Below are 21,991 nucleotides of genomic sequence, written 5' to 3'. Positions count from 1 at the left end.
TTTAAAAAGACAATCAGTGGAGAAAAACATGGAAATGTTATTTAAGAATGAGTAAGAACAGAACAGGTTATTGTTCAGAGTGAATAATTAAACTAAGAAACCGACACGAATTAATTGTTAACAACTGCTAACAAAGGAGATGAGTATGGCAAGATATAAAACCCAAAAGAAAAGGGGAAAAAAAATAATATATATATATATATATAATTTATTAGATTATATAAAAAAAAATACAGCTTTGTCGATTTTATTAGGTAACTTTCTCCGTGTGTCTCTTGCCAAACGACCAGACGAGCATCGCTTTATTTCTCTGTCATGTCGGCAGAGTGCGGATGAATTATTTAGCAGCAGTGGAGTAAAGTGAGGCTGGATGGTGATGAGGATGCAGCCTCATCACCGGGATACAGCACCCTCCTCCTCTTCCTCCTCTTCCTCCTCCTCCTGAAGGAGCATCTTCTGCCGCTGACGTCATGACAGCAGCATCAGCTGTTAGCTCCGCCGCTGTAAGCCTCTCCACTGGCCGTCGCTCCCCGCACAAAGGAAATATATGAGATCCCCTCTAATCCCTGAAATGGCGACACAGGAGGTTCAGCTGAACGAGACTCTGGCCCACCTGAAAACCGAGTCGGAGACGCTGAAGACCAAGCTGGAGGAGGAGAGGGCGAAGCTGCACGACGTCGAGCGTGAGTCCTGAAAATGGAGAGGCCTCCATGCTGTCATCTCCCCTCCTGCCTGCTCACCGTCAGGGGGGGAAAAACGGGACATTTCTGTCATTGTTACCGCTCGGTTCGGTTCTGTTCGGCTCTGTTCACGGGTCGGTACAGATTATTGATCCGATGGGCCGATGAGGAACCAAAAATGTTTGCTTCCCGATCGCTTTTATCCCTGATACGTTCATTAATGTCACTGCTCCCTCATTAAAAAACATAAAATGTTGTTTTTACTAAATGTTTGTTCAGTCGGTATGGAAGATGATTGGAGCCACTGGTGAAAAATTTAAAAATAAAAAAATATCTGACTTTAATCTCAGAATTCAGAATTTAATCTTTAAAAAAAGACTGAAATCCAACATATTAACTCTAGGAAGTGATAATTCCTCCTGCACAATTTACTTAATGAAGATTGTTACCATCTGCATTAAAGTCAGACTTCTGAAAAAAAAAAAAAAAAAATCTAACTTTTTCTCAGAATTCTGAGAAATGTCAAAATTCACAGATTAGAGTCAGAACTACAAGAAAATAAAGTTAAAATTATGATATTAAAGTCAGAATTCTGAGATTAAATTCAGAATTTTGAGGGGGAAAAAAAATCAGAATTCTGACCAAAAAAACAATTCTTTTTTTTTCAATTAGGTGTATTAGGGTGATGGGAGGGAAGAGGGAGGAAATTTCTGCAAAAGACAAAAACAATTCTAGAAAAATCTAGGAAATTGCTGAGTTTGATTAGTCAAAAATGTGCAAAAAAAACAAAACAACTCAGAAATGTTCTACAAAAAACAGAAACTTCTGAGTTTCACAAATCTAAAATTGTTCAAATTCAGAAGTTTCCATGATTTTCTAAAAAATTTCAATTTCTGAAAATTTTCTAACAAATTTTCAAACTCCAAAATATCCTTGTTTTATAATGAACATTTCAGAGGTTGTTTTTTTTGCCGGAAATGTACTCCTTTTTTTCTATCTGCAATGGTCCCAAATACAGCATCATAAAATCCATCCATCCATCCATCCATCCATCCATCCATCCATCCATCCATCCATCCATCCATCCATCCATCCATCCATCCATCCATCCATCCATCCATCCATCCATCCATCCATCCATCCATCCATCCATCCATCCATCCATCCATCCATCCATCCATCCATCCATCCATCCATCCATCCATTTTCTTTCACCCTTGTCCCTCAGTGGGGTCCTGAGGGTTGCTGGTGCCCATCTCCAGCTAACGTTCCGGGCGAGAGGCGGGGTCACCCTGGACAGGTCGCCAGTCTGTCGCAGGCATCATAAAATCCTCTTCTGAATTTCCCTTTAGCAGAAATAAAGGTTATTTTCATTATGTCATAGTTTAATAATTAATATCCTAATATTGCAAGTACTACTGAAGCATTAATCCAAAGTCTTGTAAAATTGTTCTCACTTCTTGAACTTTTTCTCCTTGAGGTTTTGCTACCTTTCAACCACACAGTGTAACACATCACATAGTATTTTATCCACAAATTTACCCTAGTAGTGTGGATGGAAATAAGAAATCCAGAGGAAGTTCTGTTTGCAGTTTATCACATATGATTAATGTAGCTTCTCCACAGAGAAACATGGTAGTGGCAGCATCATGCTGTGTGGCTGTTATAATTCAGCAGAAACAGAGAATCTCCTTAGAAAGGACTGGAAGACGGATGGAGCGTCGTTAATTTGTGTGGAGCTGTCGTCCTGCAGGGCGACAGCTCCACACATTCAGGCCGAGCTGCTGTTGAATGTGGCATGTTAGATCTGAAAAGTTTCATATTTTTGTAACAACTCGCTCTCTGTGTCGGTGCAGTTCACCAGGTGGCAGAGAAAGTGGAAGCCCTGGGTCAGTTTGTCATGAAAACCCGCAGGACTCTGAAGGGACACGGCAACAAAGTCCTGTGCATGGACTGGTGCAAGGACAAGAGGAGAATCGTCAGTTCCTCACAGGTCGGGTTTCCTTCCTTCTCCTGCTCGGATTTTATCTGCTGCCCATTTTTAAACCAGTTTTTAAACTTTTTTCTTGTTTGTTGAAGGATTTTGATTTCCCAGTTTCTAAATGTCTGTTGTCTTTTAATGCAGGATGGAAAAGTGATTGTATGGGATGCTTTCACCACTAACAAGGTAATCTTCTATTCCAGTTCATGAAGCATTTTATGGAAACAGATATTCGTGTAAACAGATGGATGGATGAATTGACAGATTGATATTTTAAGTACAAAGAGAACATTAAAGACACTCTTATTAATGCATTCATCTTTTAGAAAGGAAATAACATACTAGACAAACAAAAAGAGAAGTAAGAAAACTTAACATCTAATAGCCTGAGTTAAAACTTGTCTACATTTAATCCAAAATATTCTTCCTTTATTTTTAGAAGGTGTTGAATACATCTTATATCCATGCTCCTCTCTGTCCTGTTGTCATCATGCCGAGTGATTCATCGCCTCGCTCACGCTGCTTTGTGTTTTGATGTCCGTTAGGAGCACGCTGTGACAATGCCTTGCACCTGGGTGATGGCCTGCGCCTACGCTCCATCTGGCTGCGCTGTAGCTTGTGGGTGAGTTTGCTACAACCCTTGGCAATCTGGACCTGCTTGCTCATTCAGTGCTTGGTGAACTGGGCCTGTTTTCTGTCACAGGGGCCTGGATAATAAATGCTCTGTGTACCCTCTGTCCCTGGACAAGAACGAGAACTTGGCAGCGAAGAAGAAGTCGGTGGCGATGCACACAAATTACCTGTCTGCCTGTAGCTTCACCAACTCAGACATGCAGGTGAGAATATAAAAAAAAACAGAAACATGGCGCCCTAATTCTGTTAATGATTCACAGGAGCGTGAGTCCTGGTCACATGATGTTTCTCACAGCAAACGCAAAGCAACAACCTCTTCAATTCAATTCAATTCAGTTTCAGTTTAGTTTATTTAGTGGACACCATTTGCTTTTTAGGCTCCGACTGAAGAAAAATGGATTGTATTTGGTGATGTTAGAATAAACAAGTCTGTATTTTTCAGGGTTACTTTCAGTTTTGCAACACTTTTCATACTTACGCACTCGTTTGTGTTGGTTTTATCACATAAATTGTATAAATAAAATACATTCAGGTTTATGGTTGTGGAAGATGTGAAATGGTACAAAGGGCATGAATCCAGTTCTCCTTCGTCTTGCTTGCTTCTGTCGAAGATCTTGACGTCCAGCGGGGACGGGACTTGTGCATTATGGGATGTGGAAAGCGGGCAGCTGCTGCAGAGTTTCCATGGCCACGCTGCAGACGTGCTCTGTCTGGACCTGGCCCCGTCTGAGACTGGAAACACGTTTGTTTCAGGGGTGAGGACTGCCTCCGCACCGCTCTGTCTGCAGCTTGTTAACACTTTGAAAGCTTGTTTTTGTTAAATTGTACCTCGACTCTCCCGGCAGGGCTGCGATAAGAAGGCCAACGTGTGGGACATGCGTTCGGGACAGTGCATTCAGTCATTTGAAACTCATGAATCTGACATAAATAGCGTGCGGTATGTAACTGTCTTACTCCAGGCTCATTTTGTTTGATTTTCACTGTTGAAAATGTGATGCTTTTTATAGTTTTTATAATTTTCTCCCCTTGTTGTTTTAATATAGATACTATCCAAGTGGAGATGCTTTTGCATCTGGTTCAGATGATGCCACAGTAAGTCCACCACTAAAGACTTGTGTAAAGTGCTTTACTTTTGCCTCAAAAATAAAAATTTCCCCCGTTTTGTCTCAGTGCCGCCTGTACGACTTGAGGGCCGACAGAGAAGTTGCCATTTACTCCAAGGAGAGCATCATCTTTGGGGTCTCCAGCGTCGATTTCTCGCTCAGTGGTATAAATTTCCCGCTCCGGATTCTGATGTCATCTGCACTGCATGTAGTTCCTGCTTCCAGAAAACACAAAATATGTTCGTGTCTGTGTATGACCTCCTAAGGTCGGCTACTGTTTGGCGGATATAACGACTACACCATAAACGTGTGGGACGTTTTGAAAGGAACTCGAGTCTCCATCCTGTTTGGACATGAAAACCGGGTCAGCACTCTGCGCGTCTCCCCCGATGGGACGGCCTTCTGCACAGGATCCTGGGATCACACTCTCCGGGTATGAAGGACAACAGGTTTCTCTCTAGTTGATCGTTTCTGCACTCTTTACCAACTTTCATCGATAATACCTGCTGTTTTTGTTTCCCCTTTTGTTCCAGATTTGGGCCTAAACGCGCTCCGGTGAAAACTACTGAAGGCACACGGACGTTTCTGTTTGCTAGCGTACAATCAGCGAGATAGAAACTCAGTTTTTGGTTGTACATAGGGCATATCAATAGAATTGTATATAATCTTGTCTTCTGGTCAGGGTAGATTTAAATATTTCTGGCACGCTTGCATTACAATACGACTGAAAGAAAATAGCACAGAAATATTTAATATGTTACAGAAAATATGAATGGTAGAGACTTGCATTGGCATAGGGTAGAAGTGACACAATAAAGTATTGTATTGCGTGTGCCCACATAACGGACAATATTTATTTGTTTTCTTCACCGGTGGTAATGAAAGATGCAGTCTGAGGAGAAAAACCAAACAAATCTGACAGGGAAGGAGGAGAGTCCCTCCCTGTAGAGCTAGAACTGAAAAAAAATAATTATTTAATACTTAATTGAAACATTTATTAAAAATACCCAATGGGGAGTGACGTAAAATACAAAAAAAAAAACTGGTGAAAAAAGGTTTAAAAAATGAGTAAACTCCATATTTTTAGCAGCCTTCCAAATCTAAACTGAAGTAAATAAATTACATTTATGCTTAGAGTTTATAATTTTGATTTTGCAATAATAAACCAGGCTTTTTTTTAATTGTATGTTGTTCAGTTCTTCAAGACAGCTTCCAAGCATAAATATTCAGTCATAATAAACCACTTTCTTTTTTTTAAGGACTCCAGCTTCTAATTCAACTACTTCTATGTTACATTTGAAAAAGATTGCACTAATGCACTCCTTCCCAAGCAACTGCGTGATGGCTGTAATTTCATATTCACTGTAATTATTTTGCTGTAGTTTAGTGTACAGATATAAAAGGGACTGTTATTCAGAATATTATAAATCTAATAAACCAAGTTTTGAATATCTATATGTGTCCATCACTTTGCTATATCTCACAGGGATTTGTTTTACTAAATTTTTTTTTTAAATTTATGTACAAAGTAATAGCTCTAAGTAAGATCCTACTGGATATTACTTATTTGAGTAACACAACATTTAATTACAGCAAACTATGAAAAAATATGAATAAAAAAGAACAAAATAAATAAAACAAAAATAATTTGCCACAATAGGTACTAAATGTCTGGTGTGAACGAACAGTCGGTACAAAATGTACGACACTAGGGGGCACCATTTTGTACCCGGAAAAAAAAATCTGTCTAAAACTTGAGCTGCAAAAGTACCCTACGAAATAGCAAAGAATGGCAAAAACTAAGGTCATATTTATTTTAACACGAAATAGTGAGTTCCATTAATAGTCAGAATTTGGAATTTTCAAGTATGGACTCGGACATATTTTCCTTTATTTGCCAAAGTTACATCTCATAATCATCGGGACATTTTTTTAAGGCTTTTGATACAAATGTTACTTAGTACTTATTATCTTAGACCAATAAACAACTTTATAAGAAATGAACCAATGGAAATATAAATATATTTCATCCAATATATTTTATTGGAAAGCCTACACTCATTTTTTCATTTTTTTTCGTGTCCTGCTAGCAGCTAGCTTCCATCTTTTTATATCAGCAATAAAAAAATTATAAATGCACACAACGTGTTGGAAAACAGTGTTTGGTGGCTGACTAATATTAGGCTACAGTGAACATGACAAAAGTTGAAAAAAGATTGATTCTTTTGGCGATTAAAAACACAAAACTGTGTAAGAAGAACCTCACATAAGAACGGTTGTATTTATTTATTTTAGAATTGATATCTTGTTTATGACAGCAACTGTCGATTAAACTGAAAGTTACAACCTTAACATGAACAGATTTTCACAGGGAAACAAAATTTCGCACAAATAACTTGGCTCCCGGAAAAGAGCCGGAATTCCCATCACCAATCCTTCTGAAAAGCGGAAGTGACATCACCAATACGCTTTTGTCGGTCTTCCTTAAAAATAATGGAGGATCTGTGATGTTATTTTATCTAAAGTAGCTGTTTTAAATGCCCAACTGGCAATTTATCTATAATGTAATAATATTTATTAACAGGTGATCCAACAATTGTGTGTTTTAGTACAGAAGTCACACGGACAGTGCGCTGTTTGTTGTCAAAATGAGCGATGTTGTGGAGAAAACGCTGACAGCCCTACCAAGCCTGCTCTCTTTAGACTCTCAGCCTGGCTCAGCAAAACTCTCCTCCAACTCTAAACTAGGAAACCTCATCAGAGGAATCACTGAACTAACATCTAAACATGTAAGTCGATCCTATAAAGCTCACAAAAGTTGCGACCTGATGTGTTGCTGTTACATTAGCTTGCTAAACTGCTATGTTCTTCCATTAAAAAAATGTTTGTCCTCAGTAAATGTGTCGCACATAGTTAATTATAGTGCGACATAAACACACGGTCTGTTGTCGTAGTTTAGTAATTGTCGTGGAGTGTATTGAGACTTTCGAAAGACTTGTTCTCGATGGTGCGTTCAAGTGCTTGTGTTGGGCTCAGGCTGTTGCTATTTGGTGTATCGTTAACAATGTTGACGTAAAAGTTAAGGTTATTTTATTTAGTTTGACTGTAAGAACAAAGAACTTTAACTTAAAAACACCTTTATAATAATGTAACAAAGTTATATTAGCCAGCCTTGGTGATACAAGGTTGTATCACTTTTTTGACTGCATTAAATGTTAGGTTCACCATAACAACTTTTGCTGGACGATAAATTGTCCCAGAAGTTATTGTGTTAAATTATTATATTGTTTTGAAACCATTTTCAATTAATACGATAGTAACGGCAGAATAATGCAAGAACACATAGTCATATATCAATAAACTTTAATGTGGAAATGGAAGACATTTTAAATATTCAAAATAAATAAACAAAACAACAAATGAATTATGAAGCCTCTGTAAACAAAATTGTCCTTTAAAGAAAGGAGCTATTTGAGATCAAGGCGCCAGTTTGAAAACTTTATCATCCAATTTTTGGTAGAAAGAGAGAGAAGAGAAAATTGATAAATCATTCAGATGGAAATTATTGAGCTTGTTTTGATTTCTCATGCGATTAGTTGATTTATTGCTTATTGTGACGGGCTGATATTAGCTGAGATTTACAGAGAAACGTGAGCACTGATATTATCATAGCAAAAGTTACTGCATATTAAATCTTTCCTAGTTATTATGTATCATTTTCTACATTTCTTTGTGCAGGAGGAGGAGAAACTCATTCAACGAGAGCTCCTGCTAATTAAAGAACAAGTGTCTTCCCCTAACACAACTATGGTATTCATCTCATTGTTTCCCCATTTCATCTTTTACACTACAACAAGATTATCTTTGTTCATTTGTTTATTTTTTTTTCTGTTGTTATCCGATTTAGAGGCAGATGAAGGAGCTCATGGTGAGAGCAATCTACTGTGAGATGCTGGGTTACGGCGTCTCCTTCAGCTATATCCACGCCATTAAACTGGCCCAGCAGGGGAATGTTCTGGAGAAGAGAGTCGGTGTGTTTTCAGGCATAAAATTATACAAAGTTAGAGTAGAAGCACTTTCTTATAATTTTATAAGGGAAGCATCTTCTGAAGCAGACAGTATTTTAAAAAAACCACACAGCATGTTTCAGTAGAGCATGGGGGAATTAATGTATAAATGCACGAAAAGGAGCAAATGCTCAAAATGTTCAGATTTAGATTTTTTAAATTCTAATATTCTAATAATAATAAAACACTAAAGTGTTTGTGATTCTCTCAGGTTACCTTGCTGTGTCGCTGTTTTTGAATGAAGGTCATGAGTTGCTTCTTCTCCTGGTTAACACGGTGCTAAAGGTCAGTCGTTATGGTGTTTTGTAGCTTGACTGTCATGTTTCTTTAGTCACATTTATAAAAATTTTAACACTTCATAAAAAAAATGGCAAAAGCAAATAGCCTAAGGCAAATGAAGTTCAAGCAAAGTTTGCACCACTGGATTAGGATTTATCATCTTTTCAAAGGAAGCTGTAAATTTGTAGATTATGATTAGAGGTGTTAAGATTGTGCTAAATTATTAGGCTCTATTTTAAAAACATCAGGCTGAAATATCAATGTGCTCCATGTGCTGTGGGGAATATTTGAGGCAAGCTCTAATCTCTGATCTTCGCTCTGCACCACATCGTTGTCAAACCTTGATAATTAAAATAAAAGATGTGATAGATGTGAAAATAGTGATACTTTTGCATGAGCTAAAATAAAACAGAAAACACTGAGACATTGAAGGGTTCATAATGGTATTGTGGATATGTTTGCAGGATCTTCAGAGTACGAATCTGATTGAGGTGTGCATGGCGCTCACAGTGGTGAGCCAGATGTTCCCCAAAGACATGATCCCCGCCATCCTCCCCCTGGTGGAGGAAAAGCTCAATCACCCAAAGTAAGAGGCACTTCATGCTTTTTTTCAGATGACAAATAAACTGAAGCGGATTGACAGACGAGTGTTTGTTGTTACAAACCTGCAGAGAAATAATTCGCCGTAAAGCCGTCCTGGCCCTGTATAAATTCTACCTGATAGCGCCGAATCAAGTTCAGCACATTCACAACAAGTTCCGCAAAGCGCTGTGCGACAAAGACCCCGGCGTGATGTCGGCTTCTCTGCACATTTACCTGCAGCTCATTCAAGTAAATAATCATTTAAACGCTTCATGTTGCATTTTTGATCTCTGTGGTGGAATTTGCTGCTATATGGTTTTACGTTTATTTCAGGAGAATCCAGAAGGCTACAAAGATCTCGCGCCGAGTTTTGTCACCATCCTGAAGCAGGTGGTGGGAGGGAAGCTGCCCATGGACTTTAACTATCACAGTGTTCCTGCTCCCTGGCTTCAAATCCACCTCCTCAGAATACTCTCCTTACTGGGGAAAAATGACCAGAGGTGATAATTTCTCACTTCCTGTTGTGTTTATTGTCAACCACAAAGTTTTTATAATTTCCTCTCTCTCTGCACAGCACAAGCGAGATAATGTATGACATCCTTGACGAGTCTTTGCGACGGGCAGAGATGAACCACAACATCACATATGGTGGGTTGGGCCTCGTTAACAAATGTTTTACTAGAAGATACATTTTTATTAGCCACTTGCATCTCTCCTTCTTTACAGCTATTTTGTACGAGTGTGTAAAATGTATTTACACCATTCATCCCAAATCGGACTTGTTGGAGAAAGCTGCAAAGTGCATCGGCAACTTTGTTCTGTCTCCGAAGATTAATCTAAAGTATCTGGGTGAGATGAGAAAGCAAGATTCCTCACAGATTATTCCCCCGTAATAAAAAGTGAGAGTTACACTATGAGCTAATGTTTCTGTAGGTCTGAAGGCTCTCACCTACGTGGTCCAGCAGGACCCAAAGTTAGCCTTGCAGCATCAGATGACCATTATCGAGTGTCTCGATCATCCTGACCTCATCATCAAGCGGGAGGTGAGTCGGATCTGGCTCCAGTCTTTGGTTCTGATGTCAGAGGGTCAAAGGTTTCCGTCATCACTGGGTTTTTAATCTGCTTTCTTCCAGACGCTGGAGTTGCTCTTTAGAATAACTAATGACCAGAATGTCACGGTGATCGTTGAGAAGATGCTGGACTTTCTGCGAATCAGTGACGATGATCACACAACCATTGACCTGGTGGGGAAGGTGGCAGAACTGGCGGAAAAATATCCTTACGAATGTTACAGTGTTCGTCTCAAATCTGCATCTTTTTACTGTATTGTCACCCCTTGGTGCCTGTAGTACATACTTGTAGAAATATGGTCATACTGAGCTGAAAACAGAAAATACAATGATAATAATTAGAAAAACTTATATTCCAGCTAATCTGCTGATTGAATGCACCAGAAGACGCTGAGCAGAGAGACAAACGTGAAAATATTTTACATGGAGCCCAATGGAGGAAGGGCAGACATTCCTGCACTCCGGAAGTGTTTGAAAGAAAACTAAGATCTTCGGCAATGGCGCTTATGTTTCCGTAAAGCAGACACTTGTAGCTACGTTTTGATGCTTAAATTGTTTCTCTAGAATGAATTATGTACGAACAGCAGCATTTTGTTTGTGAAAAAGCAGTCAAGCTTGAAAAAGCGTCGGTTACTCTGGCAGTTGAAGAATTCCGTCATTACAAAAATGATAAAGGCCAAAAATTAAAACCTCAATTGTGAATTTAGAAAATCCGTAAGGGATATCAGAATACTGACTCGGTTGAAGACGGCTTAAAATCTTGTGATTTATTTAGAAGTTGAAAGGAGTTTCTAAGTTGAAGTATGCAGATGTAGTAAGCTGTCAAAGAGCACAAAGTTCTTGCTGAATTTTGGTTATTTTCAATGCATAAAAGTTAAAATATCTAAAAAAATAAAAAATAGAAAAGTTGTTGACATTATTTGGGCCTTTTTTATAGTTTTTTTTTTGCCCAACTTTAATTTTGTCTAGCTTTTTTAGTTGTTTTGTGATTCCGTTTTTTTGTCTGGTAATTACAGTACCGGTACTCTAAACAATTATGGTAACTTTAGGTAAACAAGTGTGAATTTTTTTTTTTAAGTCTTTGAGGATGAAAGAGATCATCTTTGAGAAGCAGCAAAAACGTTTTTCAAAAGATTTATGCTGAACTTTCAGTTTGTTTGCTTTGATTTGTCTTGATTGTACATTTTTTTCCTATATACTTTCGCACATATGCACCAGATAATAAATGGTTTATTGATACCATGAACACAGTGTTTTCACTCGGTGGAGACTTGTTACAACCGGATATCCCAAACAGTTTTCTTAAACTTCTCTCTGAGGGTGAGTTAACCACAAATCCCACTCGTTCTGCTGGTGAACTTATTTGATTGTGATTTTTTCCCCTAATGTTTCCAGGATTTGACAGTGTGGAGGAGGACAACAAGTTGAGGCTGTTTGCTTTGAATTCATACATTTTTTTGCTACAAGGAGACTCTAGCAAACTGCCACAGCGTTTTCTTCAAGTCATCTGCTGGGTGAGAGTTGCTCACACATAAACCTCAGTTGCTCATTACTTTACCTCAAGGTTTAGTCCGTTTTAGTCGAGCTCTAGTACGTTTGTCTACAAAGTCTGATTCGTTTGGGGAAGTGTGAATGCGTAATAGAAATCTGATGTGAACCAAAAAGAAGTGAACTCTCGTCCGCCTAAAAACCTAAGTTTCAGTTCGGTTGAAGTGAAATCTCATTCGGTTCGAATGCAGATGTGGAGACTGCTCCAAAAGCAGGAAGTGAATCATAGCGAAGTAAATATGACCAAAATGAACCTGGTCTTTTACCAAAGAGGAAAGCGAAATCCTACAGCCGCTAAAATCTGACGCTGCTCCATTTTTATTTATATTTTGCGAAGAAGGAGGTTGCGCTCATATCTTCTTCTACGCTTTTTGTGTAGTTTCCTTGAAGGGTTGGTGGTGCAGCGCCACCACAGGCGAGAAAGTGAACAGGTTTTTCAATTAGTTTGGATTGTTTAATGGCGCAGTTGGTAGAGCTGTTGCCTTGCAGCAAGAAGGTTCTGGGTTCGATTCCCGGCTCCGGTCTTTCTGCATGGAGTTTGCATGTTCTCCCTGTGCATGCGTGGGTTTTCTCCGGGTACTCCGGTTTCCTCCCACAGTCCAAAATCATGACTGTCAGGTTAATTGGCCTTTCCAAATTACCCCAAGGTGTGAGTGTGTGTGTGCATGGTTGTTTGTCCTGTGTGTCTCTGTGTTGCCCTGTGACAGACTGGCGACCTGTCCAGGGTGTACCCCGCCTCTCGCCCGAAACCTTAGCTGGAGATGGGCACCAGCAACCCTCCCGACCCCATTAAGGGACAAGGGTGTAAAGGAGATGGATGGATGGATGTTTAAATTAGTAGAGTTTCTTCAAATTTAGACTAAAAACCCACCTATTTAGAGTTGCTTTTGAAACATTACAAATGAAACATTAGTCAACATTGTAAAGTGAGATAAAGGTCTAAGAAGTCTAGAAAAGTGTCAAAATTTAAAATGTTGACATTAAAAACGTGCAGGAACCCTGGCTCCTGTGCTACAGTTTTTTGTTGTTGTCATTGCTGCGTTTAGGTTCTCGGTGAATACTCTCACTTGAGGGAGGATCTTGAGTCAGACGTCGTTGTGAGGCTGCTGGCCAAACTGTTGGACATGAAGAGCAGCAGCAGTGAAACAAAGTGCTGGGTCCTCATGGCCATGACCAAGCTCTGCCCCGGCGGAGCGGCTCTGGCGTTGGTTCACAATGTCTCGGAAACCTACAGCAGCTCCCTGGACACCATGCTGAGACAAAGAGCTCAGGAGCTGCAGATCCTCAGCCAAGACTCTGAACTGCAAGCCAAGGTGTTACCGCGAAGTGCCAGCATGGAGCCTGTGGAGGTAATACACAAGCATGGCCGCAGATCAGTCGAGTTATGTCTTAAACATCATTAACTCTTTATTTTCAAGAAGTAAGCGTAGAAAAAAGGAGAGTAAATGCTGATTTAATGCCTCGTGCTGGTTTGTTGACCTGCATGTACATGTCCTCCATGGCACAGAGTTTATTATAGTAATAAGAATAGTTACCAGATCAACAAGAAGTGCCGTCAGCAATAATCTGAGCAGCTGTTGCAGCATGTCTTCAGTCTAGAGAAGTGAGAAAGTTGAGGTTTACAGCAGGACTGTAGTGGAATATTAATGCAGTTTTTTTAATCAGGTACATAATATAAATGATGTTTTAAATTTAGAATCAGGTCATCTTGTTGTTTTAAGTCTTATGTGCTTATATAAATAAATATTCAAAAGCTAAAATGTGAAATACGAATCTGAATAGAAGACGTTTTTATTGTCTCGCAAATGGGAAATTTAACAGCACCATCAAGTATAAAGGATCACAATAATTACAACAATAATAGTAGTAATAGAGACAATAATATGCAGTGGACGACTAACAAAATAGGAACTACTGTGCAGTTATTAGAAATAAAAATACTGTTATTGCAATCCAAGGGATGTGCAACTTTTTCAAAAATGTACATAATGTGCATTGAACATTGAAAAAGACGGACTATTTACTAAAAAACCCCACAAAATCTAGTAAATTTTTTCTAGATATAAGACATTGTTTTAAGTCAGTAATTCCTTAATATCGATAAAAAAAGTTCTAGTTCCACTGGCAGATTATTTCACTTACCACATGGGAAAAATGTCTTGTTATAAGTTAAATAATTTACCAGTGGCACTGGTACTTTTTCGTCAATATTAAGAAATTATTTAATTAAAACAATCTCCTACTTATTCATGAAAAGCTACTTGTAAATTAGTTTTGTCTTATTTCAAGTGTACTGAAATATTTGTACGATAAACTAGACAAACATACTTGGTTAGAATTTGTGGGTTTTTTTCAGTGCAGAAAAACATGTGCAATAACAATGGAAATAATTTAAGGTCTAACTGTTACTTTTATGAAGATATTTGTAAGAGTTTTACACATCTCTGTCAGGTAAAATGAAGCCATAATTTCAGACATGGCATTGGCAGCTATCCAGTTTCTTTATTATTTTCATGGGCTTGTTTGCAGCTTTAATTGCGCTGTTTTCCAGGTGGATTCCTCGCTTTCATTTCTGGACGGATTTGTGTCGGAGGCGTTGGCTGCGGGCGCGGCTCCTTACAAGCCTCCTCATCAAAGGCAGGAAGAACTGTCTCGCTCAAAAGGTGAAACTCATGCAAATGCTTTGGCACAGCTTCCACTGTTTTGTTTGGGCTTGTCCTGATGCTGCTCTTTGTCTCAGCGCTGAACCTGGAGCCCTACGGCCTGTCGCTGCCAATCAGCATATCCTCCTGCAGCATCACCGACAGACAGTCTCCCACCCTGTTGTCCATCAGCTCTGGCCTCTCTGGTGACAGCACTGATTTCTCACACAAGGGCAGGTACTCAGACACGCAGCCACAGGCAGAATTATTGTATTTTCTGGACTGTAGAGCGCACCATACTATAAGCCACTGCTACAAAAAAACAAACAAAACAAAACAAACAAAAAAAACAAAACAAGGAAACTTACATATATAAGCCGCTGGTACCTCTGCCACTCGGTTTTCCATGAGGACCCAGCAGAGGACAGCAGAGAGCTGCGTCCTACTAAATCTGCTGGATTTATTAAGGAGCCCTCCGTCTCCAAAGCCGAACCATGGTTTCGTTCACGCCGAGTTTTCGTGCAGCGGCTCTATTTCCCTCCTGTACTGCCAGATCGATAGCCTTCAACATAAAAGCTGCATCATATGAGTTTGAAGAAATTTTCCTGTCGTACCTGCTGCTAGCATGTGCTTGTTCTAAATGAAAATTAGCATTTTCTTCTTTGATTTCCAATTTTGACTTCCAATGATTCACTTCCTGCTAAAGAGCCCCCTGGTGGTTGAAGAAAAATCCACAGAAAAGCAGCACCGGGCTATAAGCCGCATGGTTCAAAGGGCTTGTAGTCCGAAAAATACGTTAAGTGTTTTATCTCCCGGTAGTTTGAATCCTGAGTCCGATTTGTTGTTTCAGCTCTGCAGTTTTGAAGCTGGATGGCGTAAAGAGGCTGTGGGGCAGAGACGGCTATCTAGCTCAGAAAGAGCAGGCAGAAGAAGCTCCTCGGATCGAGGCCGCCAGCCCGGTCCGGTCCACCGACCAACTGGGCGACAACAACGCCTCAAACAGTCAAACACCGAATCTGACACCAACGCCTGAGTGTGACCAGGAAAAGCAGCAGCTGGCGTCCTCGCTGTTTGTTGGTCTGGCCTCCCAGAGCTCAGTGTGTCTGGTGAGCTGATGAACACACACAAACACACACACACACACACACACACACACACACACACACACACACACACACACACACACACACACACACACGCACACACACACACACACACACACACACACACACACACACACACACACACACACACACACACAGAGATATATGTAAATAGATTCAGAAGACAGGACAGCTTTCTTTGTGTTTATTCTTTTGATGGTTGCCTCATGCTCTGAGTTTTAAAACCTGAAATAAAACGTGTTGCTTTCTTAGGTCAAATTTATTGAGGTTTTCTTTTATAAAGTATAAATCCACACTCATATGACTGAAACGACTAATAGGATTAGACCAATTAATCATGACTAATCGGTTATTAAAGGAATTGTCAACTAATTTAGTTGTTGATTAATCACTAATCACAGATTCAAAAAAGGTCATTTTGCTGAAAGAAGAATATATCCAGAACAGTAATTAAGTCAAAATTATACAAATATATATATATTTCAAGATAATAAAAAACTTTGTCTGTAAATTAAGTGGCTTAGATTTAGCTTCACCTGGTTCAAATTCGGTAAGAAAAAAAAATCTCCTATTAAGCAGATTTTGGCTGATGTATATATAACTTTTTTTTACATATTTATGTTAGAAATATATTTTTGACTGCAGATGCGCCTTTACTACAAATGATCAAGTACAGGAATGCTATTGTTGCATTAATAAAAATATTTACGTTCTTATTTTAAAAAGCACATTTTAATATATTCTAATATTGCTTAAAACAGTTTAAGTGGTTAAATTAAATATCTGCAGAATGTGCCAATTTTTTAAATCAGATTAATCAGATTAATTCTGATGATATAAAATCATCAGAATAATCTATATATTATTCAATTCCATAAATAATCGCTGCATGCCTGCAGCCTTAATGTAGTGCATTAATACAACGTGTGAAAGGAATTATTTGTTGTTTCTCTACCAGATGGGAAAGGCTGACCCAACATCCCAGCGTTTCAGAAGAAAAACCAAAGCTTCAGGGAGTTCTGAGCAAATAACCGACCCGCTTGTCTCGCCCTCTGACGGTTCTGATAACTTGCTGTATAAAAACCTGCTGGACTCACCAGACCTGGACGTCTCACCGCCTGAACTGACAGCCGGCCTCTCTGCTCCGAACGGCTACTGTGATGCAGAAGAAGAGCCGGCCGACACAGACGTGAAGGAAATCGAAACTCCTCCCGTCAGGGATGAACGTGTGACGGCTGAAGCTTCTCCGCACGACGACCCAGACGGATCCAAAGACCCGAATCTCACCTCGCATCTTCCAGCTGAGCTTTCTGCTCTTTCTCACTCTAAAGTCACTCCTCTGATCTCCAAGCAAAACCTGGATGTCTCCGCCTGCCACGTCCAGAAAGAAGACTCCGTCGTTCTTGTTGTCTTTATTTCCAACTGCTCAGACTCTTTGCTTCAGCAGATGCGACTTAAGGTCGACTCTGAAGAACTAGAGGTGCGTCATGCAACAGAAAACCTTAAAATATCTTCTTTCTCTGCATCTTTTTGAAATATAGTCTCATGTTCTTGTTTTGAAGGTATCCTGTGTGTCTGACTGTCCATCAGAGGAGTTAAAAAGCCACAGTGTAGCAGTTTGTCAGTATTTCCTAACTGTTAAGAGACCCTCTGTCCACTTTGATCTGTCTGCGACGATGTCATGGCAATCGCCTGCTGGGTTGCCCCTGACGACAGAGTTCTCCTACACACTTCCTCTAGCGACCTTCGTCAGGTGAGATAGTTTTGGGATTTCCTTGCATTCATCAGGAGGGTGTTTAAATTAATCAGGGCTGAAACGATTAATCGGATTAATTATGATCGATTATTGAAATAATCGTCAAATAATTTGGTAATCGATTGATCATTAACTGGAATATACAGATTAAAAAACTGCCATTTGCTGAAAGAGCAGCACAGTCAGAGAAGTGATTAAACCAAAATGTAATTGCCTCAATTACTGCTCTGACTGTAATAAGTTTTATTTTAAATTAATATTAAAGAATATATATTTTCTCAGTAAATATATTCTATCCAGAACTCTTCTAGTGCCAGTTTTAGCTTTAGCTGATTCAAATTTTGTAAATAATTTTTTTTTCTAAGAACCTTTTGCTGTCCAATTATTAATTGGTTAATGCAAATAGTCAACAGCTTTTCACATGTTGATGGTAAAACTATATTTTTAGTTGAAGATGCATTCTTTGCTACAAGTGATTAAGCATTCACTAAAAGAATTACATAGTCAATAAATAATTTTTCTTATTATTTAAAAAATGAACCAAATTATCTGTTTGCATTTTTGATGTATTTCTAATAGAGATGCCTGATATGTTGGCAACAACATTGGAATCGGCCGATATTGGTCATTTTTTAACGTGTCGATCCATTAAATAAAACTGAGCTGACATTTATTTTGTATCCGTGTCTGGTTGGGTCTTTTCCACAGCTGTCAAAACTGTAGCGAAATACAAAAAAACTTTTTACCCCCAACTATAACCAAATATGACAGTCTGAGTAAATTATACAGTATTAGTAAATATTGGCTGTCAGCCATAACTGCAATATTAATATCAGATATTAATATCAGGCCAAATTTTTGTATTTGTGCATCCCTAATATGGTTTAAAGTAAACTTAAAACTGAAACCATTGTTAGCTGCAGCCTTAAAATGAGTGGATTGTTTCCTGCAGAGCGTTGAGGCTTTCCACAGAGGAGTACGGAGCCATGTGGCTGGCCTTCTCTCATGACACCAAGCAGAACCTGACGCTGATCCATGACGGCCGGGATCCCCTCACGGCCACTCTGGATGTACTGAAGAGGAAACTTCAGCTTCATGTGGTGGAAATTATAGGTAAGCTCAGACAAAAGGGATCCCACACAAGTAATGAGCAGCTTCTTTCACTTGTTAAAGCAAAACATGCTAATTTAAAAGCTATTTCCAGGTTGCAGAAGGCAGAGTATTTTAAAAAGATTATTATTATAATTTTTTTGTCTTTATTTAACCAGATATATTTCATTAATGTTAGAAATCTCATTTTCAAGAGACACCTGGTTAAGACTGGCATCAGCACTGCAACAATTACAAATCATAAAACTTATAGATATTAAAATCCGATTTATATGGATAATAAAGAAAAAATAATCACAAAGCGGAAATGCATCCATTAAATAAAAATAATACAACTTTTAGTCAATGCATTTAGAAAGAAATAACTGATTTAAAGTGGCTTTAAATGCATTAAAAAGTCTATGTAAATTACGTAGGTTTTCTATTTGGAAACATCTTATTTTATAAATATATTTTTAACACGTTTTATATCATATTTATGATTTGTAAGTATTTTTTTCAGGTTCACTGTTATTAGATTATATCTGATTCTGTAAAATAATTGGTAAATGTTACTATTTTTGACTCTTAAAGTAATTAAACCTTTCATGCACAATTTATGATCCTTTATGATTTTTTTCCCAAAGTGTTTTTGATTTTCTTAAGGCGTAAAGAAAAAGTGGGGAAGAAAATGTAGCTGTAATTTTCTCCAAATACAAAGTTGTTATTTTGGAAAATACATCAGTAGGATTAGTCTTTAGGGGTTACTTAATGTCAGAATATTTTCCTTTTTTTACCTGAAAGTGTAAAAGGAAGGACTGGATATTCCTGAGTTACTTTTTTGTCTGCCTGCGATATTGGATTTAACAAAACTCTTCTTGCACTTGCAGTGGATGACCAGTAGTTGGCAGTGTATTGTATGATGTCGACTTTAGTGGTCTGTGTGGATTTATAGCATAAAAATCCACAAAAAAGGCTTTTAGGCAGCTGCCCACTGCAGTCACTGCTGTGCATGAAAGTAATTAACATGTTTGCTTCAGATGTTTAACCTCATTATTCTTCTTTTTCTACCAGACAAACTGCTTGCTTTTACAAATGTCAGTCATTTAAATAACTGAACAGTGTAAAATATGCTTTGATGAAAAGTAATTGTTAGCATATATATCACACAGAATGAAGCAAATGCTTTACTCAGAGTTTTTACTGGCACCTGATGAGTGACTTTTCTGTTTGCTCCCTCAGGCGTGGAAGCGATCGTGGCTTGCTGCCTGCAGCAGGATCAGCCGTGTCTCATGCACTGTCGCATGCATGCCGGCATGCTGGCTGTGTGGCTGCGCTCTCCAGTCCCCGACCTGCCGGACTGCCTCCTCTACTGCTGTCAGAGAGCTCTGCAGGAGCTCTGAGGGCCTCGGCTGGCAGCACCGGAGCCACTCAGAAGCACCAAGCACTGAACAAGGAGATCCACAGATCTGCAGGACACTTTGCCACCAGCTGCTGCTTTGATTTCATGTATTTACTGACTGTTGCTGTTTTATTTTAATTTGTTCACAAGTGATTTCAAATTATGGGAAGTCATGGCAGGTAATAAGCTCAGGGCCTCAGGGTGTTTTAAATGACACTATTGTCTTAAAACTGTTATAGTATTGTAATAACTGTTTGAGTAAATCTGCGAAACTATTAACTAAATTTATTAGTAATAAGCAAAAAAAACAACAACAAGCTTTTAGAATTAGCTTCATTTTTGTCTAAAATAGTCCTGACAGTAAAAAACTCCATAAAGGCTGAACAATAAGTGTAGTTTATGTTTTAGGTAAACTACAGAGAAGCATGAAGATTTTTGAAGAAACTCACATTATAATGCACATAAGTTGGAGTGTTTAGAGCTTCATTTCAGCTTATTTGCTAATTTTGTGAGACTTTGTTAATGTTTGACCCATAACTGCTCCAGTTTTGTCTTCTAAATCTATATTATTAGAGTATTCACATACGTTACGACCCTAGCATTACTTTTACATGACTATGTAAAAGGGAAAAATACCAGGAAAGCAGAAATCTAAAGGGATTTTTTGAAATGATTATGTCTAAAAACAAATTTTAAACTACTATCATGAAAATAACGTTATTTTCTCATCAAGTCAATCTGAAATTGATCAAAGTGAAAACCAGGGTTTTATTTATCTAAGTTAAAGTTTACATTGGTGTCAGTCATTTCTTTTGGAAAACAGCAGAGCTCTCACTCCCATGTCACATTTCTGTCTCTATAAAATTCATTGCCTTCCATGTAAGATTATCGTCTATGCATTCATTGACTTCTGTTAACTTAAGTCTTTCACTACTATATTTTCAGTATTAAAAACATATTTATTTGATTTGTTTGCTTTATACTAACTTCACAGGAGCTCTGTGCTGTTGGACTGTGAGGGTTTGCTGGTGGAGTTTGATGTATTTTTCATGTCTCATGCTGATTTAAACGGCATGGACAGTGTTTGTACATCCACAACCTTACGCCTTATGTTCAAATGCCAAGATGGCATGTTTAATTTGTGCCTGTGGTACAGAGAAGAGTCCTCGTTCCTCGGAGTGCCTGTCACTACATTTTGGGACTACATGAATAAATGCAACACTTGTAAACAGGTTGGATTTTGTTGGTTTTATTTAAGGGACACTATATGCAAAGTAAAGACAAATGGTTTCTCATGCAACACTTTCCAAAACTATTAATAGTTTAACTTTTACATGCACAAAATCTGTCATTTATTATCACTGTATATGGGACAGACCAACACATTGCAGTGTGGGGTCAAAAAAATTGTTTTCAATTATTTTGAAGTTTTACGAGGAAAACAGTAAAGCAACAACTCCAGTCTTTAGCTGTGCGAAGCTGCAAAAATGATCTAGAGCTGTAACTTAACCTGTATTTTATGGTTAAATCATTTTTTAAAACTTTTGAAAACCATTTTTTATTTTCCTTCCCTTTTATTCAAACCACTTTGTGTTTATCTGTCACATAAAATCCCAGTGAAATACTTTGAAGTTTGTCTCTGTGACGTGACATGTTCAAAAGTTTGAGCCATTTGCTTCTTATAGTGCATGAGGTTCATCCAAATTATATAACCACACCTCTATTATTAACCTCCAAATTAACTAAAGATAAAAGTACATCACAAAAGTCCACAACACAAAACATACATCTACAGATTTTTGAAAGTTTGTGGAGTGGACTAGTCATTCTTTTTAACCTTAAACATGCTGTTAATGCTAAAAAAAAAAAAGTCAATTTGGCTGAGATAAGAGTTCTGCAATGAAACTCGTCCACTTGGACTCGTGATTCTTTTCTGGTTTTATCTAAACTTGTTTTCCAAGCCTTCATTGATTTTCACCCGAAAAGATGCCATTTTAAAATTTTTCTCTTGTGTCCAAGTGAAGAAAATAATTAT

At 38.4% G+C, this 21,991-nt stretch overlaps 2 protein-coding genes across 2 annotated transcripts; both read left to right on the top strand.

The window, feature by feature from the left end:
• Positions 1-372: 372 nt before the first annotated feature.
• gnb5a (guanine nucleotide binding protein (G protein), beta 5a) lies at positions 373-5,850 on the top strand. Its single transcript, XM_008412025.3, has 11 exons — positions 373-683; positions 2,537-2,673; positions 2,806-2,847; positions 3,207-3,283; positions 3,365-3,497; positions 3,906-4,049; positions 4,140-4,231; positions 4,338-4,386; positions 4,465-4,561; positions 4,664-4,830; positions 4,931-5,850. The coding sequence occupies exons 1-11, from the start codon at positions 548-550 to the stop codon at positions 4,940-4,942; spliced, it is 1,086 nt and encodes a 361-aa protein (XP_008410247.1). The 5' UTR covers positions 373-547; the 3' UTR covers positions 4,943-5,850.
• A 683-nt stretch (positions 5,851-6,533) lies between these two features.
• ap4e1 (adaptor related protein complex 4 subunit epsilon 1) lies at positions 6,534-21,187 on the top strand. Its single transcript, XM_081608259.1, has 21 exons — positions 6,534-7,186; positions 8,136-8,207; positions 8,305-8,428; positions 8,676-8,749; positions 9,208-9,329; positions 9,415-9,574; positions 9,659-9,825; positions 9,900-9,973; positions 10,052-10,174; positions 10,259-10,368; positions 10,459-10,602; positions 11,607-11,715; positions 11,791-11,909; positions 12,990-13,292; positions 14,495-14,606; positions 14,684-14,822; positions 15,436-15,691; positions 16,668-17,189; positions 17,272-17,462; positions 18,418-18,578; positions 19,797-21,187. Exons 1-21 carry the CDS (start codon positions 7,046-7,048, stop codon positions 19,955-19,957), a joined length of 3,384 nt encoding a protein of 1,127 aa, XP_081464385.1. The 5' UTR covers positions 6,534-7,045; the 3' UTR covers positions 19,958-21,187.
• The last annotated feature ends 804 nt before the right edge of the window (positions 21,188-21,991 follow it).

The sequence above is a fragment of the Poecilia reticulata genome, chromosome 6 (genome assembly GCF_904066995.2).
Source record: "Poecilia reticulata chromosome 6, P_reticulata-male-v2, whole genome shotgun sequence".
NCBI lineage: Eukaryota > Metazoa > Chordata > Actinopteri > Cyprinodontiformes > Poeciliidae > Poecilia > Poecilia reticulata.
Note: the sequence above shows the minus strand (reverse complement) of the source record. Positions and strands in the feature narration are given on the sequence as shown.